The 24,888-nt window shown below is 41.3% G+C and overlaps 1 protein-coding gene across 1 annotated transcript in view; it reads left to right on the top strand.

Annotated features, from left to right (window-relative positions):
- Window positions 1–23,575, top strand: part of CFTR (CF transmembrane conductance regulator) — an 85,195-nt gene extending 61,620 nt beyond the window's left edge. The window contains exons 22-27 of the mRNA XM_032207621.1: window positions 7,980–8,222; window positions 10,043–10,198; window positions 17,445–17,534; window positions 20,567–20,739; window positions 21,815–21,920; window positions 23,369–23,575. Of these exons, the coding sequence (XP_032063512.1) occupies window positions 7,980–8,222; window positions 10,043–10,198; window positions 17,445–17,534; window positions 20,567–20,739; window positions 21,815–21,920; window positions 23,369–23,575 (975 nt within the window). The remainder of the gene's footprint in view (window positions 1–7,979; window positions 8,223–10,042; window positions 10,199–17,444; window positions 17,535–20,566; window positions 20,740–21,814; window positions 21,921–23,368) is intronic.
- The last annotated feature ends 1,313 nt before the right edge of the window (window positions 23,576–24,888 follow it).

Genomic DNA, 24,888 nt, shown 5'->3' with positions numbered 1-24,888 from the left:
TTGTGTTGTGCTGTTTGTGTTGAGGAATTGCTTTATTTTATTGATTGTGGATGTTCACTGAGTTATTATCAGACTTGTATGCCAATCAAACCTGTCAGGGAAGTTCTCCTTATACCATTCGCAGAAACCTACTGGCTTTGGCAAAGCACCCGCCAAGTTTTTCTATGATCAGAAGTATTCCTGGACTAGAAGAGAGAACAGCAAATACTTGCATTTGAGGATTCAGATTGCACATGTAGCAGTGATGGGAGAACTTCGGAAAGACTTGGTGTTGTTTTGTTACGGTTATATATCTAATCAAACCTTACTTGGTTGACTTAAGGACTTTGCACAGCAGATCATAATGAATGTGTTTGAGCTCCTTTCATGCAAAATTAATAGTGATAGGCATTTTTCCTAGACTTACTTTATGGTCTTTTTCTGGTTTCATTTAAAATAACCTATAAAATAAGGCTTTGGAGTTGTTCTTGATTATCTCTTTAATTTGTGTAGTTAGTTCATTAGTTAGGACTGACTTTAGGGTTTAAGGCAGAATATTTCACATGGTCAACTCATCATCATTTATTTGTTGAGATGTGAGAGGCAGACAGGAAACTCATAAAAGAATATATTTATTCCTACAGTTTTCATCATACATGAGCTTAAATGTATGAAAGTTTCATATTTTATTTTTAAGTTTAATAATTACACTTCAGGCATTCTAGGGTTCATTTTGGACAGAAGAATTCTTCCAACAAAATTCAGAAGTCACATAAACTGTAATTACATCTGTTAAAAAATTCTGAGAAAAAAAAAATCTCCCACATCCAGTCATACCCCCTCTGAATCCTAAATTAGCTTCTCAAGTCAACTATTTTGGCACTGGGAAACAAACAACTTTTACAGGAGATCTTGGAGACCATTAGATCCTGATTAGCTGAAATGAGTTATTTAAAAAAGAAATGGGGCAGACGGTGACAGTGAGGGAATATTTGCCAGTTCAGCGTTTTTTTTTAAATAAGTAATTCAACTACCCTCATCCTGAAGGAAATCCTTAAGAGCCCTAAAACTGGGAATTAACCACTTACAACATCTAATCTCTTGTTTATGTGTATGATTAGTGATAGTCCAGAAAGCTGACTTCCATTCAGGGACACATTTTTTCCCTATCCACCAATTGTTTTATGATGATTCTTCCTTGAGTTGTTAGAATAGCCTGTCTTGAAGGGCAAGCAATTCGTGCAAGAGCTTTCTTGACATAACTGCAAGAGCAGCTGAACTGCAGCTCTGTGACCAATACAAAGCAAAACATGCCATTGGTAAAGCATGATGGTGACAGCAACATTCAGACAGCTCTCTTGCATAGTATTTTAGCCCTATAAGGCGTAACGTTATCATTTGAAATACAACAATCTGTATGAGAATCATATTTAGCTATTATACTGCTTAATGCAAACAGATGACATTTCACAAAAGAGCAACTGAAAATCTTACTGTGGGATTCAGAGGGTGATGGACACATTAGTGTTTTAATAAAGAAGAACATCTCCTTTCTAAAATACACTGATGTATCATCCATTAGTAGCAATAAAGAAGTAACTTCATTCCCTTTCCAAAGTTGCAATTTGCCTTAGGTGTTTGTGAATTCTTTTCTCTATATTAAGACAAACCGGAGTACTGGAGCACCGGTTTCTATTAATGACAAGTTCTATTAATGACAGTCTCCTAAGTTGCCTTAGTTTATAGACAGATGGTCTGGACTTGTTTTGTCAGTGGATGGCTGCCCATCCCCATCGCATGGGTGTTTAAGTATCTCATGTGCTAGGCTCATAGATATTCCTGTTTTTCCTGACATTCAAAAGCTGCTTTTGTGCATGAAGAAATAAGAACAGCTTCATGGTTTTGAGCTAATACTGCCTCACTGGGTGATGCAGTTTTATTATTTTCTATACTTTGTATTGTCTACATTTCAAACTTCTCCCCCCCTCCCCTCCCTTTAAAGTCTTTTACAGTCATTTGGTTAAAGATGGCCTGCAAAGCCCTACATGTGTGCCTGGTGTAGTGCTCTGTTTTGGTTATAGTTCTCCCAGGGGGTACTCCAAAGCTCCCCACAGTACCAGACCAGTAAGAATTGATGCATCTCCATGTCTCCAGTAACACATATGCACACACTGTTCTCGATGACGTTACTCCTGCCCTTCTTTGAGCTGTGACATCCATGCTTACCAGCCGGCACACAAGTGTGCCTGAGTACTCACAGTTGTAGGTGGTGTCTTTGGTTGTCAGATAAGCTGGTATTTTCTGCAAGTGATTGAAGCCCATTGCTGATGACACAGCTGCTGCAATTAGTACATAACATTAACCTTATGCTGATTATTTTTTACAAAATATGCAAGATATGGGACACTAGAGAAATAAGTGCAGACAAAAGGACAGGAAGGTAGGAGAATAGGTAAACAGGATCATGTGAAGAAGGAAAAAATGTACTAGAAGAAATACTGGTCAAAGAGATTGGTATGTGGCAAATTTGACTTAATTCCATGCAGTCTCCTTCTACAGCTTTCTGTGATGCTGGCATACATTTTCAAGCAATCTGAGTTTCTAGTTTCTGGATTTTTGTTTTACATGCACAGATATACTCTTCTTTGAAGTGATTTCTGTTAAATCTTATTTGGTTCTAGCTGAAAAATCCCTATTGTCTTTTAATACCCCGTAATGGTTTTGGCATTTTGTTCTCTCAACTCCTGATACTTTATCTACTCATTTTCTCCTTTTTTTTTTTTTTTTTAAACATATGTTGGTCACTCTGACAACTATCCATTGTTTCATTTAAAGCTAACAGTTAGGCTAGATTTATCTCCTCACTTTGATCATTTCTACTAAAACCTCTTTAGCTGGTCTTCTTTTTTTTTTTTTTTTTTAAATCCCACCAGGCAGTCTCATTACATACGTTTTATATATATATAAAAAAAATATATATATTTTTTTTCTCTGTAAGGAAATAAAAAACAACTTTTTCATTAACAGATGCCTTCACAGATAAGCATTGGCTAGTCCCAGTGGAATGTTAATGCTTTATAGCCTCCTCCTTCACTGATGTGTATCCTGCAGGAGCAGCACTAAAACTGGGAAGGACAATTCCTTTTATCAGGGAACAAGAAGTTGCCATGCTTTCACTGTTGCCAAGATTACTCATGTAAGGAGATATAAAAAGAATCCCCAAAATAGATATTAAAAACACTCTTGCTAAACTTCATAGTGCCCCATCCTGTACATCACTGATGCTGAAGAATTATAGTGCATGGTAGAGAAGGGAACCAAAGAAAAAATTAGGAAAAATAATGTTGCTTTTACAGCTGGTTTTCATGCTTTTGTTTTTCCATGCTATTTCTCTTTGAACCTGTTTAACTGGTAATTTTTAACTAGGAAATGATCTCTATATACATTTTGCTATGGTCATCAGAAAACCTGAGAACACTGTTAGTCTAGTAAAACTTTAGAAATTGTAAAATTGACTTGACTGTATAATCTGCATCATAGTGACAGCTCTCAAAATGAAGGGCACAGAATCAACAAGAATCTGTGAGAACGTTTTCTTTTCTGTCTGAAAAGCAATACGTGAAAGAATAAAAATATCATTAGAAGTTTGTACTAAGTATTTCAATTTTGCAGTTTGGAAGAGGATTATATGACCTGTAAGTGCAGCCAAAACATAACAGCAAAATATAAGAAACCTTGGTAATAACATATGGTCTGCCTGTACTGACCCAGTTTTCACAATGACTAACTGCACATTTTTTGTTTGTTTGTTTGTTTTTCACAACTTGAGCCATTGGACCAATCCCTCATAGCGTTTCTCAGATGCACGCTGCATGTTGTGGGTGGCCTGTTTTTGAGGGGCTGGTGTGTGCAGCACTGCTGTTAAACACAGTGCCTATCCAGTTTGGAGAAAGTAACTGCTCTTTCTAGCAGAAGAATATAGGGCCTTATGAAATGAATAGTATTAAGTTACTTGTAAAAGAATTACTTCTTCCACAATCTGGAAACACAGGTTACATAATTATATTATGAATTCTCATCCAACGTTAAGAGTTTAAGTGATATTAATGAGAAAGTAAATTAAAGAATTTGTAATGTTATTAAAATTTCAGTAAAATACAATTAGGCAAGGCTTAAAATAGTGTATTGTGAACTAGACATTTTTAGCTGAAAGTAGTAAATATACTCCTTTATTCTAAAGCATTAGTTGGAGAATGTGAATATAGCAGGTAAATTGCTGATGGGAATAATGGATAAGAAACTTGCTGTCACCTACACTATACCTGTCATTATGAATGACAGAAGATATCTGCCAGTGAAAGGAAGAATGGATATCATTGTAAAATGTTGCTGACATTTATGCTGAATTCTGCCCAGATCTAAATCATAATGCAAATTACAGAATCGGGAAAGCATCTTTTTGAATTGATTTAAAGTATTAAGTTGTCTAAAATATCCTCACGTGTGAAGTGATTGATAAATCTGTCAGGGGAGCTTGGAAACAGAGATTAAATTTTCTGTTATAAGGTAAGGCTCGTTGGCCAGATGTCTTCCTAGCAGATTTTAGCTATTTAGTAGTAGGATCTTTGGGGCAGTTACAGAAGTTCATTGATCTTGACAAAACCAGGAAAGAATACGCAGTATTTGTGAAGCTGTGATATTTCTAAAAATATAAGATTTCAGGTTAAAAAAAAAAAAAAAAAAAAAAAAAAACAAAAGAAAAAAAAAAAAAAAGCAACTAAAATAAATGCATGGTGTTCATTGAGGGGGTTTACTAAACACAGTCAGACAGGAAAACAATTGTCAGTCTTGTCCAAGGTCCTTCTGTTTTCATTACCAACATGAGATGCCATTCATATGTTAACATGATGAGTACCATGCCTTTCCATCTTGCACACTAGTTGAGATGGAAATTGTGATTGATAGGCTTGCATGTTAGCATGCCTTTCAAAACTTCTGTCACAGTTTTATTTCAAGGTGATGAGAAATGAAAGCAATTTTCCTAATAGTTCCTGGTATTATTTATATTTGCTTCCAAATTGAAAATCCACCTAACAATATTTCAATCTGGATCAAAGAGCAGGAAGGAATGATAATACATCAAGTAGAATGAGTTTACAGAGGGAATACAAAAACATTTAAATAAGGTCAAAGACGTAAAAATAGATTTCCATAATGTCTTTAAAGAGAGAGATCTGGGAGTACAGATTAGAGAACAAATGCTAATAATAAGGCCCAAATAGTCCTGGATGCAGTAGCAATGTGTGTATATATTTACTTACTTATCTTGTACTTAATTGGACTTAATGACCAATAAGAATTGATACGGTCTTATAGCTTACTCTTGCTTTCAAAAGTAAAATGTTGGCAAAATAAAGACTGTAGTTAACTCAATCAGGTGGACTAAAGTGCATAGGAACCTGGTTGTAGAAGAAACTCATGTCTGCTTGAAGTGAGGGGTTGGAATTTGTTTCCTGTGTAGCATGGGAATAGCAGCAGGAAATTATGGAGACTCTAAAACCACTGGTATTAACAACATTCTCCAGAAGCATATTAGTAATGAGAGTCTCCACAGAACGAAAACAAGCTATGCATTGGAGATCAACAAGCATAAAGAGAAGCACAACTTGACAAAATCAGAGTTAGATTTGCAAATGGCCCAAGCTTTAGACAAATACTTGGTCTCAGTTTTCAGTAATGACAGTGTTTAATATTGGGAGTCGGAAGTGGAGTGGAAGGTAGGAATGGGATTTATAATCTCTGAACGGGAAATTACATGAAAAACAAACAAACAAACAAACAAAAGTCTAGCTGTAGATACATAATGCAAATAAACACCTAAGGTATAATCCTGGTCTCCCTAAATTTCCTGTACAGTCAGTGGAGAGTTACATACACCACCACTGAGTTGGTCCATCTAAAAGTGGAGTCTTTAACTGAATGTGATTGGGTTCTGCAGTTGGGCATTTCAGTTTAACCTGTAAAACTGGGCTGGAATAAGGCAGACCAATGCACTCATACTGGGTGGGACTGGACCCAGTTCAGAGTTCATCGCAGAGTTCAGATAGAACTGTCTGAGAAGCTGGAGATCTGGTAACTGCTGCTTTAGATGAACTCACCAGTCTGGCAGTGGTGGCACATGATAACAAACATTACTTTCAGTTAAAAAGGAGAGATTAGAAGTCACTGATGCCACCAGCAGATTGTTAGTCTGATGGCAGAATCTTCAGAAACTAGTTTGAAGAAGTAAGCAAAGATGCAGTGCTTACAGAGGGAATAAACTCAAGTTTGCTGAAATTAGGTTGTGTCAGACTAACCTGATAACTGTGTTTGATGATTTATTTTCCAGACAAAAGTAATGCAGTAGATCTGATCTGATCTGTCTTCTGGAAAGCACTGGCTCTAGCTGTGTTTCAGAAATTATATAAATGAAGGGAGATCAGGATTATTACAAAACTGTAAACTAGTTAATGAATTGGATAGAAAGGAAAAGGCATTAAGCTGTAAGTATTAAGCTGTAGACAGGCTACTCAACAAAGATTAGGTTTGTGACTGAGCTAGTTTTAATCTTTTTTTTTCTAATGCTCTCAACAAAGGAAAAAAAAATGTGTTGAAGAAATCTGCCAAAGGCACAAAGCTGAAGGGCAGCATCAGCACAAAGAACACTGAGAGTTAAAAGGTATTAGGTGACCTCAGATGACAAATATGAAACAGATTTCAGTAAACAAAGTGCAAAGGCTTAACTTAGAGACTGCTAAGAATAACCTCTCTTGTAAGTAAGAATCTCTTCGGTTAGAAATGCCTGAGGTGGAGGAAAGCTTGGCTGACCACTGCTTGATCAAAGGATGACTATAAAATGTGATTGTGAAGTAAAGAATATGTGTTAATAGAGTTAATATGGTAAATATAGGTAGGAAAGTAACAATGCATTTGTACCACGTCCCTGTAAACATCATCCAAAATGTTGTATATGTTCTGATCAGCCAGGAAAGATTAATTTGAACTGGGATGTCTGGAGAAAGAGAACATATGCTAAGAAAGAGGCTTAAACTTGGATTTTCTTTAGTCCTGGAGAATAAAGGGTGACTCGATCTAAGATGGTCCCCCACAAATAGGTGGGGAAAGCAGCTAGGAAAAAAGAACTGCTTAGAATTTAAAATTTTAAAATGCCCAAGAACAAACCTGCCCTGAAAGTATGTTTTATGATGACCTGAGCAGTGAAGTTATAGTGAAGGAGATGAACTAACTATCTATTTACTTGACCTGTTTATAAAAGGTTATGTATGAGGTATAGAGGATTACTTCTAGTCCTGCACTTTGAAAATTCACCAAGACAGCTATAAGCAGATAGCAATTTCTGTCTGAAGTCCATGACTTGATAACTTCACATAATATGCACAATTACATATGTAAAAATAATTACGATGGAACTTCCTTCTATTTCTTTTTCTAAAAATCTGTAGATAATCTCTCATAAATATTCAGATGATAATGTCTGATGACCATACTCTTTACTTGATCATAAAGCTTTGCAGCTTTCAAATTCCATGTATTCTGCTGATCTTTGAAGACTAATCATTATTCAAAGAAATTCAGTTTTCAGGTAGGGCAACGCCCTATAGGATGAAGACTCCAGGATTTCTTTCATGTTAATAGTTTGCTTTCATATATACAGTTCATCTACAGTTTTCACAATACATTATAAAGAAAAACAACAACAACAACTATTGTGCCCATTTTAAAATAAAGCAAGCAGAATCACATGCTTGGCCAGTGTTGAGAGTACAAGAGAAAGAGAATCTAGAGCTCTATAAGTGAAGTAGCCTACCTTTTAAAATTATATCACAGTATATCTTATACAGAAAAGAGACTCACTGTTCTGGCTAGGAATTAGGAATAATTTTATTTTGTTTTGCTTGATAACTAAATATGATTAGAATACTGTTTGTTTTGATTCCTAGATGCGGTCTGTCAGCCGGATATTTAAATTTATTGACATGCCAACAGAAGAGATGAAAAACATTAAGCCACAGAAGAATAATCAGTTTTCAGATGCCCTTATAATTGAAAACAGGCATGCAAAGGATGAGAAGAACTGGCCATCCGGGGGCCAAATGACTGTGACGGACCTTACGGCCAGATACATTGAAGGAGGAGCTGCTGTCCTGGAAAACATTTCCTTTACAATAAGTTCAGGGCAGACGGTGAGGCACTGTTTTGTTGTCTTTGATCTGACTTCTATTAATTATGGAGGTGTCATTATAAACCTATTTATTGACTCAGTAAGTTTTTGTAAATGGAAACATGAAATTATTGAAGAACAAGGTAATCATCAAAATGACCCGAATGACAGAAATGTCTGAAAAAAGAGCTCATCTGTATGATTATTAGCTATGGACAAAAATCGCAAGGATAATCATTAATGGCTTAAGTATCCTAGAAGTCTTGAAGTTATTTACACCTCAGTGAAGCATGGTGAGGGTGTTTGAGCAGAATAAAAAGGTAAAATATATATGCAGCAGTTCTCCAAGTCCTCTTGCGGTGCCTGAAGCTTGTCTCCTTCTCCTGTGGACAAGGAAGTGTGCAAATGAGCACAGATGCTGGGGGCACACTGACCCAGGTGGAACAGGGCACAAAAGAATACCGGCTGGTGTGCCAAGGGTATCAACGCACCAGCGGCTCGGCGGTCAGAGGGGTGTTCCACGGGTACTGTAGGCTATGCCAAATTATTATATAGCAAACAATAAACAGTTCTATTCTTTAAAAGGTTTACCACCCCCTAACTAATCTTAGTGCATGTGTGGAGTTACGTTCAAGAAAGAGCTCTCTTTTCAGGGCAGCACTTAGGCAGGTGTTGAACACTCTGCTTGAGGTTCACGCTGAGGTATCATCCCCAGTAGGGTGGAAAGAAAGACTTGCAAGATCTCCTGTGCTTAAGCTGTATGGATGAAGAGCCAATTTTAACTCTGTCACCTAGATGGGAAAACAGGTTCAGCGACAATGCTCTGGCCTCGCCATGAGGCAGCTCTCAGCTCCTTGTTTGAATAGCATCAGACTCTGCCAGATTTCATAGATCTGTATTAGTTTACATGAACTGAATGTTTCATCTGCTAAGTTTGAGGGCATCAACACTTTGATACTGGGGGTCTGACTTCCAGCAGCACCATCCTGAAACCACTCTGCCTATGGAGAAGAGGCAACCTGTGATTCCTGGAGTGTGGAGGTGTTGGTGCTGCTGCAGTCCGGTTGATTTACTTCCTGGAAAATCCATTGAAGCAGAGGAGTAATGGGAATGAAAGATACTTTTGTACTGTACAGAGGAGGGGCAAAGCAATTAAAACAAAGATCCTTTTACAATGACTATGATTTAGACATTTTATCCAATTCCACTGATGAACCCTGCACTCACAGGTAATGTGTCCAGAATTGGAGCATGCTCCTTAAACTGAAGAAGATTTGTAGGGAAGCAAGGGAAAAGCAAACATGAACAGGGAGAGCTCTCATCTGCTGAAGTTGCTGGTGACACATAGCATAGACATTTGCTTGTCTTGTTTGGTCTGAGGCACTGCTGTGGAAAGGATGCCAGGTAGCAGGAAGAGTCCTCACATCACCTCCACATTTATATTGTCATCTGACAAACACAGCCCACACTTGGGGACCACAATTCAGATTAGCTGTATAAAATCCAGTTATTGAAAAAGTCAGTATTGCAGCTTTGGCTGGTGGTTACAGAATAAAAAAATAATATATAAGCAAATTTATGTCCTTTGGCTAAGCATAGACTAGTGGATTGTCTTTCCTAGTTAATTCTGAAGGTTTACACCAGCAAAACAGAGCCTGGAGCAGTGTCTCATTCAGCCCTTGCTGTAGGCTTTTATCATTCCCAAATGAATGGCATACACCATCCCACTGAGAGCCATTTGGATTGCTCTCCGCTGCTAAGATCTCTTAAGTATTGCTGCCTTAGTCTGTGGTTAACGTGTGAGCAATATTAAGTGTTTGCTTTTATGAATTTGCATTGCAGGTGGGCCTTTTAGGAAGAACTGGTTCAGGAAAAAGCACTTTACTTTTTGCATTTTTAAGACTGCTGAATACAGAAGGGGATATCCAGATTGATGGCATCTCCTGGAACACAGTCAGCTTGCAGCAATGGAGAAAGGCCTTTGGAGTGATCCCTCAGGTGATGAAAATATTTTATAGGCAGCAAAAGGGCAATTGTGTACCTTTATTTTTATTGATTGCATATCCATATGCATGAAGTTACCTTTAGGGTGAAAGGTAGCTGTTTTAGGATAGGAAGCAGAAAAAGAAAAAAAAAAAAAAAAAAAAAAAGCAAAGATTTTGTGAAAGGGGAAATTGGAGGGATGGAAGTGATAACTTGCAGAAAATGCTACATTTTGAGAATTTCTGTTACCCTTACAAGAACTGTTCTAAAAAATGAGAAGTTACACTCAAACAAAAGTTTAGAGCCTGCTTATCTCTCTGCCTCTGAAATGGTTTACATGTTGATTCAAAATAAGATGGTGCCACCTAAAGAAAAAAATACAGTCAGTGGTGTTCTTACCTCCTGTTTTATAACCATCATGTTTTATGTTTAATGTGTCAATACTATACATTAGTTATTTTATTTAATAGGCTAGTAGCAGTTTTAGAGTCATGCCCTGAAATTCATAGAACTCTATAATGGTTTGGGTTGGAAGGGACCTTAAAGACCGTGTAGTTCAATCCCCCTGCCATGTGCAGGGACACCTCCAAGCAGACCAGGCTGCCCAAAGCCCCATCCAGCCCGGCCTTCAGCACCTTCAGGGATGGGGCATCCACAGCTGCTCTGGGCCTCACCACCCTCTGACTGAAGAATTTCTTTGTAACATTATCGCTTCTCCTATCATTACATTCCTTTACACAGAGTCCCTCCCCAGCTTTCCTGCAGGCCCCCTTTAGGCATCAGAAGACCACTGTAAGGTCTCCCAGAGCCTTCTTTTCTCCAGTCTCAACAACCCCAACTGCCTCAGCCTGTCTTCATAAGAGAGGTGCTCCTGTCTCTGATCATCTGTGGACTCGTTCCACGTCCTTCTTGTGCTAGGGGCCCCGGAGCTGCACACAGTGCTCCAGGTGAGGTCTCACAAGAGCAGAGCAGAGGGGGAGAATCCCCTTCCTCACCCTGCTGGCCATGCTGCTTTTGATGCAGTCCGGGATATGGTTGGCTTTCTGTACTGCAAGTGCACATTGCTGGCTCATGGTTTTTCATTTACCAGTACCGCCGAGTGCTTTTCCACAGGGCTGTTCTCAATCCACTCATTGCCCAGCCTGTATCTGTGCTCAGGATTGCCCCAACCCATGTGCAGGACCTTGCCCTTGATGTTGTTGAACCTCCTGTTGTTTGCACAGGTCCACCTCTCAAGCCTGTCAAGGTCTCTCTGCGTGGAATCCCTTCCCTCCAGCACATCATCAGTGTCGTTCCTCTTTGTGTCATTCACAGAGCTGCCGAGGGTGCAGCAATTCGCCAGAGGCAGCAATTTTTAAGCACTTTGACCTTGCCAGAGCAGCCTCTTCCTTCACTGCCAGCTACGCCAGGCAGTCACTGCTCAGGTTCTCCTCCTGGCCCAGCTCTGCCCATCAGGCCGAGCCTGGCTGACTGCCCCGTGGCAGCTGATCTGTCACCCTTTCTTCTATGCTCTGCAACTCTTTCATTTCTGTCTAGTCCTGTAAACTTTTATTTGTTTATTACCACTGGTTCAGTGCTGTCAGCATGACTTTTGGTTGCAAGCAAGAAAAAAAAGTCACCCTTTCAGGTCAAGGTAGCTGTGCTGTGGATTGTAAATACAGCTGTGTCTAGATTGGCAAAGATTGCCTTGATGGTTTAGTATGTAGAACAGGTATGTTATATGACTTGTTGAAGGGTGTTTTTGTGAGAGTAAGTTGTCTCCATTGGGATATTTTCGTGATATAGTATAACTTTCTGTGTGAGAAGGGGCTTCCCTGTCTCTCCCATAATAATCCTTTGCTTTCACCCTTTTCCTCCCTTTGGGATGTGGGTGCCCAGCAGGGTTTTTGTTTTCCATCTACAGATAGCCTTGAGAATGCATGAGCTGGAGAGAAAACTGAATGCGTTGTTACTAGTAGCCTTGCTGTCACTTTGAAAACTATGATTAGTAATTCCCATAGATGAGAACTCTCTGCAGAATCACTGATGGTATGGGAAACATCACTCTGCAGCCATCAGCCAAATGTGAGAAATGTTAATTACGTGAGCAATGTAACTTGCTCTTCTGCTAGTGAGACACATTGTTTGTTGTTCAAGTCACATATTTAATTCAGTTTGGAAGTCCATGATACATGGATCAATGCCAAAAAATCTCAGCCCTGCATTCTCTGGAAATCACAAGTTGCCAGTCTGTTTCCGTGCTTCATTTTGCAGCTTCTGTCCAAATCTCTTTCTGAGAAACCTCACATTATACCTCAAAAGCTCCCACATTCAGAGTGAAATAATGTTTTCACCAGTATTTTCCCAGCAGGGAAGAGAAATTACTTATGCCACTCCGCCTTTTCCACCAGAACAAAGAGAGCCTTTTGTTCTCTGCCATTCACCTGCAGCTTCAGAATGAAAAAAAAAAATAAAAAAAAATCACCTTTCCTTTCCTGGGAGGCTGGCCTATAACAACACATGGATGTTCACAGGCTTAGGAGAGAGGCTGCACTAACAACAAGAGAACAGAGCTAGTTTGACCTGAGGCATGCTTCCTCATGAAAATTTCCCAGCATTGTTCTTCTCCTCCTAAATTTTGTAATTTGAAGGAAAAAAAGCTACTTTTCCTCCATGGGAACGTCATGGGATGTCTGCGTAGCACCTACGGAGTCCTAATGGCAGCACGTACTGCACTCTGCTCCAGGCAGGAGGTGCTGAAAGAGCCTGAGAGGCAGTCAGGGCTCACACTGAGCCAGAGCAAAGGCAAAGATCCATCTGCTCCTCTCAGTATATCAAATGCAGCTGTCAGTGCACGAACTGGTAAATCATATAAAACAAGTTTCCTGGAGCACCCACAAGGAAGTTCCTTCCTGCACCTCATCAGAGGCTGGCGCTGGTTAAGCACAGCCTAAACCACAGCTCGGCTCCTACAGGATGTTTGTAATTCTCATGTAAAACAGTAACTCAGCGATAACAGGCTGCTGGAAGCACAATCACAGCCCATCATCCCTTTTTACAGGCAGTCCTTTCTGATGCTTCTTCCACAAGACTTTCCCCACCACATTTCCAATGTGTTTGGTGAGGAAAGCCAGCTGCATCCGATTTCATCACACTGAAGCTCTTCTGCATACTGGTCCTCAAGCAGATTATGTCCTAACTATTTGATAGAGCTAGATTGGTGAAACAAACAAACAAACCCAGAAATTTATCTTTGAAGGGAGAACGGGAGATCTAGAGCCAATTTCCCATTAAAACAAAAAAGGAGAAACCTGAGATCCGTAAGGTGTCACAGTGGATATTTCCTTGAGCCTTGAGTGTTCTGTTCATATTTAGACTTTTAATCATCCTGGTAGATATCACAGCATTTTCTACGTTAAATACTTGGTATAGAGTTAAAATCAAGCTTATTATGGAGAACAAGATTACTACTGTTAGTGGGATTGCCAGCTGACTCCCTTTTTCTCCTTCTTTTCACTGAAGAAGTGACATTTTACAACTGTCACCTATGTACTTCCAGTTTTTCAGACGCCATCTCACTTTGTTATATCTGCCTGTCTGCCTATCTCCAGCACCAGCTTGGAGGTCGCAGGAGTGGCTGTTTTGTACCATCCCCGGTCACTCCTGTGCCAGGAATCTCAGCACCCTGGAGGCGCTAATGTGAAGGTCTTGAGGAGTCTGGATTCCTGCAGGGCATCAAGGCATGCCAGCACCACCACACCTGGGAGCATCTGCTGCCCCAGGCCCATGCACAGAACGCTGGTGGAGATCAATAAGAACCCCACAGGCTCATTCGGGACATTGTGCCAGTTATCCTCTGTGCATGGGTTCAGTGCTTCCAGGAGCACAGCACCTGTGGGAGGCAGGGGTTTTAGTAGCTTCAGGAGAGCTTTGAACCTTACAGAACTGGTTCGAAAAATGGTGCCAAAGATCTTCATTGCTCACATGCTCTTATGGTTGACTGTAAATATTTTAATGTCAATGCAGTCAGTAAAGGACACTTACAAAAACAAAACCTTCATACCTAATACTAAGGCATTCGGATAAAAATTTCATTTTTCTTTTGTGTTAATATTGTTGCCATGATATTTACAAATTGGAGGAGGCAACATGGAGGTGATATGGCCGTTACTTTAACTTCTCTGTGTGTGCAGCTGGTGTCATGGGTCTTGCTAAGGTTGCACTTGCTCTCCAGTCCTGGGCACAGGGGAACAAGGAAGGGTTCCCAAGAAGAGCAGAGTGATGGGTGCTGGCCTGTGGGTCTGGCTCAGGGCTTGCGTGGGTCTTTGCGACAGCAGCTGCTCACAGCCAGGGTATTTTCACTCCTTATCAGCCTCTTGTAAACTGATCCTCGACTCTTCTGTATGCATTTCCATAGGTACGTCAGGGTCTTGGTTCTCTACACAACACTTAAATCACTTAGGGAGCTTATCTGCACAAACTGTATACCCAACACCATAACCAATACGCAGAGGCTCTAGCCACTGAGGGGGATTAGTGCCCTTTAGAGGGGTTGATTTACAATATTTGGGGTGGGCAGAACATAAACATGACTCTATTTATATTCCTAAGCCTTTTTGCTTGTGGATGGGTGTCAGCTCTGAGAAACTATTTCTTGTGTGATCACACCCATTATCAGCCTGGGCGAATATGAACAAATGACCAAGAAGGAAATGGTTCCAGACTTACTGCCAGTCTCCCCAGCCATCCAGCTCCCCTTCCACCACTTTCCTTATTCCAACTTCTTCCATATTTATAAATGACACACAAACCCATGGAGTCACTTTCCTCCTCCTCCTTCTTTTTTTTTTTTTTTTTTTTTTTTTAATTTTAATCTTGTAGCATTCAAGATTTTTTTTCTTTTTCTTTTTCTGCTTCTTTTTAAATGGACTGTAAATGGCCCATGTGACTAACACCATATTTACTCAAGTGAAGCCTATGTGGTTTCTAATGAGCTGGGATGAAGGGGGTGTTGAAATGAATAGAGAAAATACCAGAATTTGGGACAATTAAATATTTACCTTGAAAAAAAAAGTGTATTTTGGGGAATAGCTTGCTTTTCATGCCCTACTTCTTGAAAGCACACTTATTAGAAATAACAGCAGTTTCTGTATAAAGTGGTTCCCTTTATTTCTCTCCCTGCTGCACTTCAACAGGAATGTTATTCAGACCTATCTTCTTCAAAACTGGTTTGTTCAGTTAGCTATTCTTCACCAGTGAGAACTGAAAATACCTATTCCCTTAGTTAAGTGGATGGCGCTCAACGTGCGAACAAAACCATGCCTGACCCTGCTTCCACGGCGCTCTTATTTCCACCGCACTGACACAAAGTGCTGCTTGCAAGGCCCTCGTCCTGCTGCACACACGTAGCTCCACGCACACCGACTCACCAGCACAGGGCAGGGGGCAGGACGGTGCTGCACATATTGAGCATTCGGTGTTAGGGGAACGATGATTATAAAGGAAAGGCGCTGCTCTTTCCCTGGTATCTGCCAAAGGTACCTCAAAGCCTGTTAGCTGAACACTCTGCTGCCTTCCCTGAGGCTCAGTTGAGTTCTTGCTTGTGGAGCAGTGAAGGGGTCTCAGGTAAGCACCTCCAGTGGCTGCAGGGCAGCAACATGGGTTTGGTTTTCTCTGCTCTCTTGAACGAGATACTTCCTTCCCTCTTACACCTCAGAAGTTACTGCCAATGGTTTGAGTCCCTTAATTAAGTAAATTAATTACAATGATTTATTTTAGCTGCTACCTTTAAACTCCTAATTAATCTTAACAAAATGATTAATGCAAACGTGTGTATAAATCACTTTGAAATCTGATGAAAGAATGCCAAGTTCCCAGGTTAGGCCAGACGGCTGACAGGCCGCACTCTGGGAAAGTATCTCCTAACTATATTGCTCAGCCCTTTTCTGCTAGAGCAGCTGGTCCTTCGCTGCTTTCAGTATCATTGGACTACCAAGACTTGTTTTAATTTCATCCAGAAATTATTTGGCTGTGAATTACTTGCATTTCAACTTATCATCTCTAAATAAATATTTTATTGTAGGAGGACAAAAGGAGAGGAAAATAATCGTCTCAAATCCTTCCTCTTGATATTTGTTCCGTATGCACAAGGAAAGAGCATGCAAATGGTAGTATTTCTCAACACAGTACTTTACATTCTTTGAGAGCAAGTTCTCCCTGCTGTGAGCAGCAGGTGTACTGAGCAAGCAGCATAGAAAGCAGCAGCTCAGTGTTATCTCATAAGAAATGTTGTGCAATCTCAGTGTCACTTGAAGAACCTCATTTCCACTGATGTGACACGCCCACCCCATGTAAAAAGAGATCAAACAAATATTTAATTTCATCTGAGTCATTGCTTTTCAAGCCACAAAACATGTATCTAAGGGATGTTTGTTTAAATCTCTTTGTCTAAACTGATGAAAGAAAGCAGAATTCAGTAGTAAACTTTAGAGCAAGAAGGATGCACTCTCAGTTCTCAGAAATGTGCATCCTCATCATCCTCTGTGGCATCAGGAAGGCAGAGGACAGAGGAGGAAGAGCACAGTGGATGTAGCATCCATCAGAGCTGCCTCTTGTGTGAGCAGCCTGCTGGGGCTGCGCTCATGAATCAGTTGTGCTGCATCACATCCCAGGGACGTGACACCGGGAGTGAGACTGAAAACATCTTTGCAGATAGGACTGGGACATGGTGAAGTGTCAGGTAACAGGATGACGCTAAAATGTGTTGGACTACAAGTGACTGGAGAAAGACAAATTCATTGATGAGGAACGACTTAAGAGAGTGTCCCTGAACATGGCCATATGTCCACGAGGCTTTTTGCCTCAAAGTGAAATTGTGGAAGCACACACTTTGGGTTAGTGATCTTTTCTGACTATGTTTCAAATAATAAAGAGTCAAAATGATTTTAGAAAGACTTATTCCAAACTTAAAATACAGAAAATCTTTTATTCTGAAAACTGCTGAAATGGGATTTTGAATGTTTTGCAGTCAAGTTTGGGTTAGTTTTTACAAAGAAAATTGCCAAAAACTAAGTGTAAGTTTTTTTTTTTTTTTAAAAAAAAAACCTTTTTTTTTTTTTTTTTTTTTTTTCCCCTAAACAATGCTTTCTAAATTTTTTAAAAATCTACAATAAACTTCATCTGGTAACTGTAGAAGGTGACTTTTTTCTCTGTATACTTTACAATTTATAATGTCTTACATGATGTTTCATATCTATCTATCTATACATCTTTTTTCTCATAGAAAGTATTCATATTTTCTGGAACTTTTCGGAAGAATTTGGATCCTTATGGGCAATGGAATGATGAAGAAATATGGAAAGTCGCAGAAGAGGTAAAACCATTCAGTGTTGTTTGTGTCCCTCTGGTGAGGTGCTTACAACAGAGTACAGTGTAGGTCAAACGACTGGCGTATCTCAACAAAGTGCTGAGAAAAGATAATGCCAGGCTATAAACCGTGTTTCCTTATTGCTTAATAAGAAAAAAGTTGCCTTTGTCAGAGTTAAAGAAAAATAAAATAAACTTCCGCACAGCACAGCCTGAGTTATTCGTGCAGTGATTTAGCATAGGTGAGGTTTTATGTACAACTCTGCTGGCTGACCCTGAGAGAAAAAGCATGGAGAAAAATGAGACAGTGAAAAATCCTGTAATTTTTTTGTCATTTTAATGCTTTGCCAAACATATGACATTTCTATAAAGTATGTTTCAACTGAGAAGTGTAAAGATGACTAGCAAACATCTTAGAGGCCAGAAAAAAGTGGGGAATTTCTGTGGCCCATCCTAGATGTAAGACCAGTATTATTGCAATGGGAAATATTTATACTCGGCTTAGAAAAAACCTTTCATCAAAAGATTTTCCAGTTATTGCAATGCTTGGGCCAACTTAGAGCTAGCTGAGAAGGAGCTCTCTCTGACATTGCATTCAGGCTTACATACAACCTGTGTCACAGGCAGCTGCCTCCTTCACGGAGAATAAGAATCAGAGACTATTAGATTTTCTGAACCTGAAGGGTTTCTTTCTTCTAATTTAATTTTATGTTGAGGTTTTAGCAATGTTTTTGTTTTCAAATTGCTCACGATTAGGAACCTGATTAGGAAATTTTTACAGTTCTGTTTCCATCCAGAGATAAAACACCACACGTTATGGTTGTAAGATGCCACCTATTGGCTCTGATAGGGTTTAATAAATGGCATGGGTGTATACCGTGCCCAAAGAAAAGGCTGCTGAGAGTTAAGGGAGGGGAAGTGCTGCAGCCTAGAAAGCAGGTGTCTCTTTCCAAGTTACAGATGACCTATTTAATACAGACTCAGAAATGAATTGGTGCCATTTTCCTTGTTCATAGCAAGTCTCAAGTATCATTAAATGCTTACAAGTGTGGGAGTTAACCTGAGAGCTTCCTCGTTTCCCATCCAGGAGGTTAACTCTGTCTCTGCTCTCAGTCCAAGGCTTAGATAATTTCTTTCCTGTCTTTGGAAAAGGGGAAAATGGACACTGTCTATGCATAATTTACTGTTAAATAAAAACATCACTACATTTTTGGTTAAATGAAGTGACAGGAGCTTTTCAGCCAGTCCTAGCAGAGACAAGGGAGCACTCAGCATTGTGCTTCTCTGATTCCTGAGGCTGGGGGGGGGAAGTTGAATGTCGATTAACATTCCCTCTCTTGAAAAAGACGAGTTCTGCTGCTTTTTTAACGTGGTTTTCAGTGTGTGTGTGTTTTTAAAGAGTGAAACTGTATTTGTAACAGCGTGAAAAAAATTGTTTTCAAGTGTTTATCACTAGGGAGTTTGGCAAATCTGTATGTGATACGGAGTTTTTCAGTTAATAGACAAGAGAGTGCAAAGCAAATAGGAGAGAAAAAGAGCTGTAATACTTTTTAGTAGGAGTGATTTGATTGTTTACAAAGTTCATGCTCTTGAAATTTGGCTCGCTAGAGGCAATGAGTCAGTGTAACTTCGGGAGCGTGGCACAGAAAGAAAGCTGACTTCCAGCTTAGTCCGGATCCACAGTGGCTGCTGAGGATTTAGACAGTGCTGCTGAGGTCAGCAGCAGCTTTTGATGGTCCCTGCAATCAGCTGCAGAGAGCAAGGTGTAGTCTGGACAAATGTCAGATGTTTCATTTGTCGTTGCCCCAATATTTCAACACCTGAATCTGTCAGACTTTGGGGGCTAAATTGTGCTCTTGCAGGCAGCAGGCCAGACCCGAGAGGTACAGAGAGAGATCTCATGCAGTTTTAAGAAGAAAGCAACTTTTCCAGCTGAAAACCTGTTGCAGAATTTCATTAAAGGGCAGCATTTATGTTAGGAGGAGGGAAGGACAATGCAGCAGCCTTGATTTGCTTATAAATAAAAGCATGAACTCTTCAAAAATACAACACACATACCCATGCACCACAGTTTTGTATGGTTTTCACATAAAAAGGAAACACAAAGGATTTTTTTTTTCCCCTGGAATGAAAATGAATTGCAGATCAGTAATATTTCAAAAATTCAAGGCGGGGCTCTTCATAATCCACTAGGGTTGCATTGCAGTTCTATAATGTATTCTGGAGCAATGCAACTCACATATGTTTTCTGGTTCCCATATTTTACAACCATTTCTCTGTAAATGCCAAGGAGTGTGGCCAGTTTGGACACATGGAAGATGCAAAGCTTTAGGGTGAGCACAACGCACTTCCCAATGTGAGCTCTGGAAGAAACAACCAGAAAACACCTCCTGTGCCAGGTTTCAGTTTCTGGTACGAGTGAAACAGCTTCCCATCCTATGCACCCCTCTAAAGATTTTGCCATTGGTGTCTTCAGGCTGAGCAAAATGCACAGGACCTTTGAGAGATCAAAAGGAGCAGATGGAAATGCTCTCAGAGCCATAGAGACAACCGCCATGGTGACCTGGGTTATTTTCTCTGTTGATGTAATGTAGCATGTGAATTTTGCTTGTTTCTTTTTGCCCTCCTAGTAACCAAAGAGGCCTGGTTTCCTTTCAAAAATCTCTCTCCTTAACATTACCAATGACGCACATCACTTCTGGATAAAAAGTTTAAAATACATTGCTTTCCCTCGCCTTTTAACTCAGAGGGTTTTGGTCAAAATGCCAAAAGTCATTGTATGTGACAAACAAACAGGGCATTAACTCTCAGCTTCCCAACATAAGTCCTAGCATGTTGCATGTCTCAAATATTTCAGTGCTTTTAATACCATCCAGTTACTAGCTTGTAGTCTTCGTAGGACAGATACCTGTTTTTTCTCAATTTATATCTTCTGTTTACTGTCAGAAGTGAAGGGCAAGGAAATTAAAGGCACTGGTCATCATACCCACGGTGAGCAGTAACTGTACCTCACTGACTTTTCCTTTTTCACTCCGGCAGGTTGGGCTGAAGTCTGTAATTGAGCAATTTCCAGGCCAGTTGGATTTTGTTCTTGTGGATGGCGGCTGTGTCCTCAGCCACGGGCACAAACAGTTAATGTGCCTTGCCCGGTCAGTCCTCAGTAAAGCTAAAATCTTGCTGCTTGATGAACCGAGTGCTCACCTAGATCCTGTGTATGTATCATTTCTTCTCTTACGAAATAAGAAAACCAGTCAGGCAGCACCCCCTAAAGAGACCTTTTGTAACTTCTCTAGTCTGGTACTAAATCTGATTTCAGCTTCAGGAACAGACCCTGGTGAAAAGGGAGGTGTAAAATGTGTGACCTCAGAGGGTGCCTATGGGGAAGAACACAGTCCAAGGCTGTTTCCGTCAGGGCAGCAATTCATTCCCAGTCTGCTGGCAGTAGTTCAGCTGTGCTAGCTGCCCTGCTTTGACCTGAGGATGTGAAGTAGGGGGTGGGATGTGCAGCCACATACACCGTACCCATCTGCGTCACGCTGAATTGTCTGTGGGGAAAGGCCGAACAGGTCACTGGCCACGCTCAGTGCCGCTGCACCCCTGCATGCCTGCTGGGGTGCATGCTTTGTGCTGCAAGCCAGCCTGCACAAACAGTGCACTAACAGACAGCCCAACATCCTGCTGCCTAATGCAAGCTGGTAGGACCCAAAGTGGCCTCAGGGGAACTCTGTGAGGCCATAAAGCCAGACAGCATCAAAAACAGGATTTGAAAACCTTGGGTGTTCCTCCACCTCTGCTCAGTGCTGTAGCATGCTATTCTTTGCTGTTCTATTACCATCACAATGCAAGGTAAGCGCTGAAACTGCAGGATGCTGGGCACTGCAAACATTAACAGAGGAGAAGAGATTCTGTCTCCCAGAGCTTACATCAGACTGGGATTTCATAGGGAGTGAATTCAGCACTCCGAGCTGACTTATCTCCAGCTCAGACAGCAAGAATGTAAATTAGGCTGGAAGAATTCATGTTGTGTAGTGTATTTAGAGATACATCTTAGTAATTCTGCATGGAGGCTCAGAGAAGTTTAGTTACAGCCTTGATGTTATAGCTGATGGGTGCTTTCACAGCAGGAGTGCAGTGTGCTGAGACACTGCAGAGCTGTACTTACGTGCTGGTGTACACGCACGTCGGCTTTACACCATGCAGCTAGATGACTAAATAGCGTGAATAAAGTTACAGATGGTGCGGGCATGTGCACTGCAGTCTGAACACCAACGATTATTTGCCTTTCAGAACTTCCCAAGTGATTAGAAAAACTCTGAAGCATGCATTTGCAGACTGCACTGTGATCCTCTCTGAGCACAGGCTGGAAGCGATACTGGAGTGCCAGCGGTTTCTGGTGAGCATTTCTCGTAACCTGGGGACAGTTATTTCATTACATTTGACAAATGCACAACATGTGCTGAGCAGAATTGATGGCAGTGGCTGTAGTGATGAAGTCTGCTGCTCCGAGCTCGCAGGGGGCATCATCCATCAGCTGAGCAACCTTGTCACCTGTGTGAGAGCAACACGCTCCTGTCTGCTCTTCCCCAGGGGCTGTCATAGCCATCTATGTCCAGACGAGCTGGGTCACAGCCTGGAAGGGTTGGATTCTCCCTTTCAACCACTACAGGCTGTCTGGTTGCTGATCCTGGTGCTCTGCACTGGCAAATGTCTCAGGGACTCAACAGTAGAAGCACAACTGGCTGCACTTGTTCTTGGGTGATAGGAGGGTACAGAGGAAAGAGGGCTTTCTTGAGAAAATAGCTGATGGTCAGAGTCTTTGATTTCTTTCATAAAGCCACTCGAATATTCCTTTCTTGTTTAACCAAGGTGGCAAAGCATTAAGGTCTTAGAGTATTTCCTTTGTTATATAAAAATGCTTAGCAAAGGAAATAAAATGCAACTTACACAATTGTTCTTAAAAATGACATTCCTTTCTCTGTAGTTTGTTTACTCCTCCACGTGAGAGGATCTTCATTCCGTTAGCAGACAGAAACACCTTTTTCCAAGTAATATTTCATCGGGTGCACTTGCACAGCAGGAGGCACATGGCCTGGAGCTGGAGTGGGCTGGTTACTGAGCAGGTTGCATGCGCTTTTGGGCGCCCTGCTCTGTCCGGGCAATCAGCCTCAGCCTTTGCCAATACCCAGAGCCCTTGCCAGGCATGGCTGTGCTGCAGCTGGTGTCGGGAGGTTTCCCATCTTCCAAACAGCCTAAGCAGAGCTGCTAATAAACACCTGCCAACAAGGAGCTCCTCATCCCACCTGTGCTGGCAGTGCCATGCCAGCAAGGGAAGCTGACTTTTCTCCTGTCATTTACCTTCTGGCAGTGCAGGCTGGCACAGCCTCGCAGGGCAAACCTGTTGTCCCTCCAAGCAGAGGAGAGCTGTCTTTTCCTTGTTGGTTGGGAAGAAAGCAGAGCAGGCTTTCTGGCACCTCTCTGGCAGATGTCTCCCTCTCCTTGTGAGATAACTCTGTTGTAACAGTCCTGCAGTTAACGCTTCCATAACAGCAGTGCTAGGGAAATACCACAGTACCTGGGGACTCTGCAAAGTTATTTCTGCATTAAAAATTGAGTCTTCAGGAGAAAGCAACAAGCCCAATGGCATACTGTAACTTGAGCAGTTGGCACCTTTTCCACATGTTGAGTTTTTAATGGCTGTAATCAGAAATTTCAAACCATAAACTAGACTTATCCTCGTATAAGAAGCTCTCTGTCATGTCTCTCCCCTGCTCTGTTACCTGTGTTAGCTGGACTCTGTGAGCACTGGCATTACCCACCTAATAGAGGGAAATGTTTCTTCAGGTAATCGAGGACAACAAAATGAAGCAATATGAATCGATTCAGAAGCTGCTGAATGAAAAGAGCTCCTTCAGGCAAGCCATCAGCCACGCTGATCGCCTTAAGCTGCTCCCGATACACCGCAGGAACTCCAGCAAGCACAAGCCTAGACCCAAAATCACCGCCTTGCAGGAGGAGACAGAGGAAGAAGTGCAGGAGACGAGGCTGTGAGATGTGGGGCAGGCACCCCTCTTTCTGGAGCAAGCTCTCAGCAGTGCCCCGCAGCGACAGGACCAGCACTTCTGAACTTGTAGGACTGCACACAAATGTACCCTTGCAGGAGGCATTCACTGCAGTGACTGCATGTGCATTTGGGAATGGCGTCCCTTCCGTGTGCAAGTTCTCATGTTCCTTGAAGACATGCCACTTTTAATGGTAAAACCAGACTTCCTTTCACAAGCTGCTCTAATTCGGTACAAACTGGGTGGCACGCAGAAGTGACGTGCTTAGCCCAAGGTAATTATTTCAGAAAACTTTTAGAAATGTTCTTACTGGGGGGAGAGGTCCAGGCAGTGGGCAGAATGTTAGAAAAATAATCAAACCTGGGTGGAAAATGTGAAAATCAAAATGTAAAAGGTTTCTTTGGATTCACTTCCTGCGAACAAATTAAGAGACGCTATCAGCCACACGCACAGCATGCTTCCTCCTCTTTGTTCTTCAAGCGGCAGAGGCAGTTCCTACCTAGCAGAAAAGGCCAAATGCCCTTTCATAGCAGCGCACTGCTCCGTGATAACGAAGGAAGAGAGGATATTGACTGGCAAGCCTGTCACCATCTGCCATGTCTCCACAGTTACAGGAGAACTGCGATTTCCTCAGAAAACCTGGGAGGCTCGGCCCGAGCCTGCACACACCCGCAGGCTGACAGCAGCGCACGCCAAAGGACAGGACTCCTAGCAGAGGAACTCTTAACAGTCTGCACATGTAGGTCTGGCACCTTTATTTCTTACTGTGGCCTAAAAAAAATAAAAATAAAGGAGAATCCTCTCTGAAGTAGACTTTAATAATGAAATCAGTTTTTATACTCTTCTGGTTTGCAGTTTTGTGATGAAACTGAACTTTCTCTAGGATATTTTATTTATTTTAATATTGTTGCAAACATTTATTAAGAAAATGATGTATTTTCAAAGTGATTATGTACTATAAAGAAAAATATATTTGTACAAAAAGTTTTATATTTGGTTTGCATTCTTTTGTTTTTTGCCACCGGTCTTCAATGTCACATTACACTATCAAGAACAAGGGTTACAAGAACTCCGAGTTAGGCCGGGCCCTGCCCCATGCTGTCTTTGTGCACTAGTGGTACAGACCTACCTCTGTTATTATTTTTATTTTCTTTAACTGGAAAAAATAAACACATGCGGAGCCACCCCCAGGGCCTTTCCCTGTGGGAGCCCACCCAGAGCTGCTGGGGGGCGGCCGGGTGCCAGGGGTTGCAGCTGGGCCCCGGCCCCACTCCTCAGCGGCCCTGCCCAGTCCCTGCCCGG

Source organism: Aythya fuligula, chromosome 1 (genome assembly GCF_009819795.1).
Source record: "Aythya fuligula isolate bAytFul2 chromosome 1, bAytFul2.pri, whole genome shotgun sequence".
Lineage (NCBI taxonomy): Eukaryota > Metazoa > Chordata > Aves > Anseriformes > Anatidae > Aythya > Aythya fuligula.
This window is presented reverse-complemented; position numbering and strand designations above follow the sequence as displayed.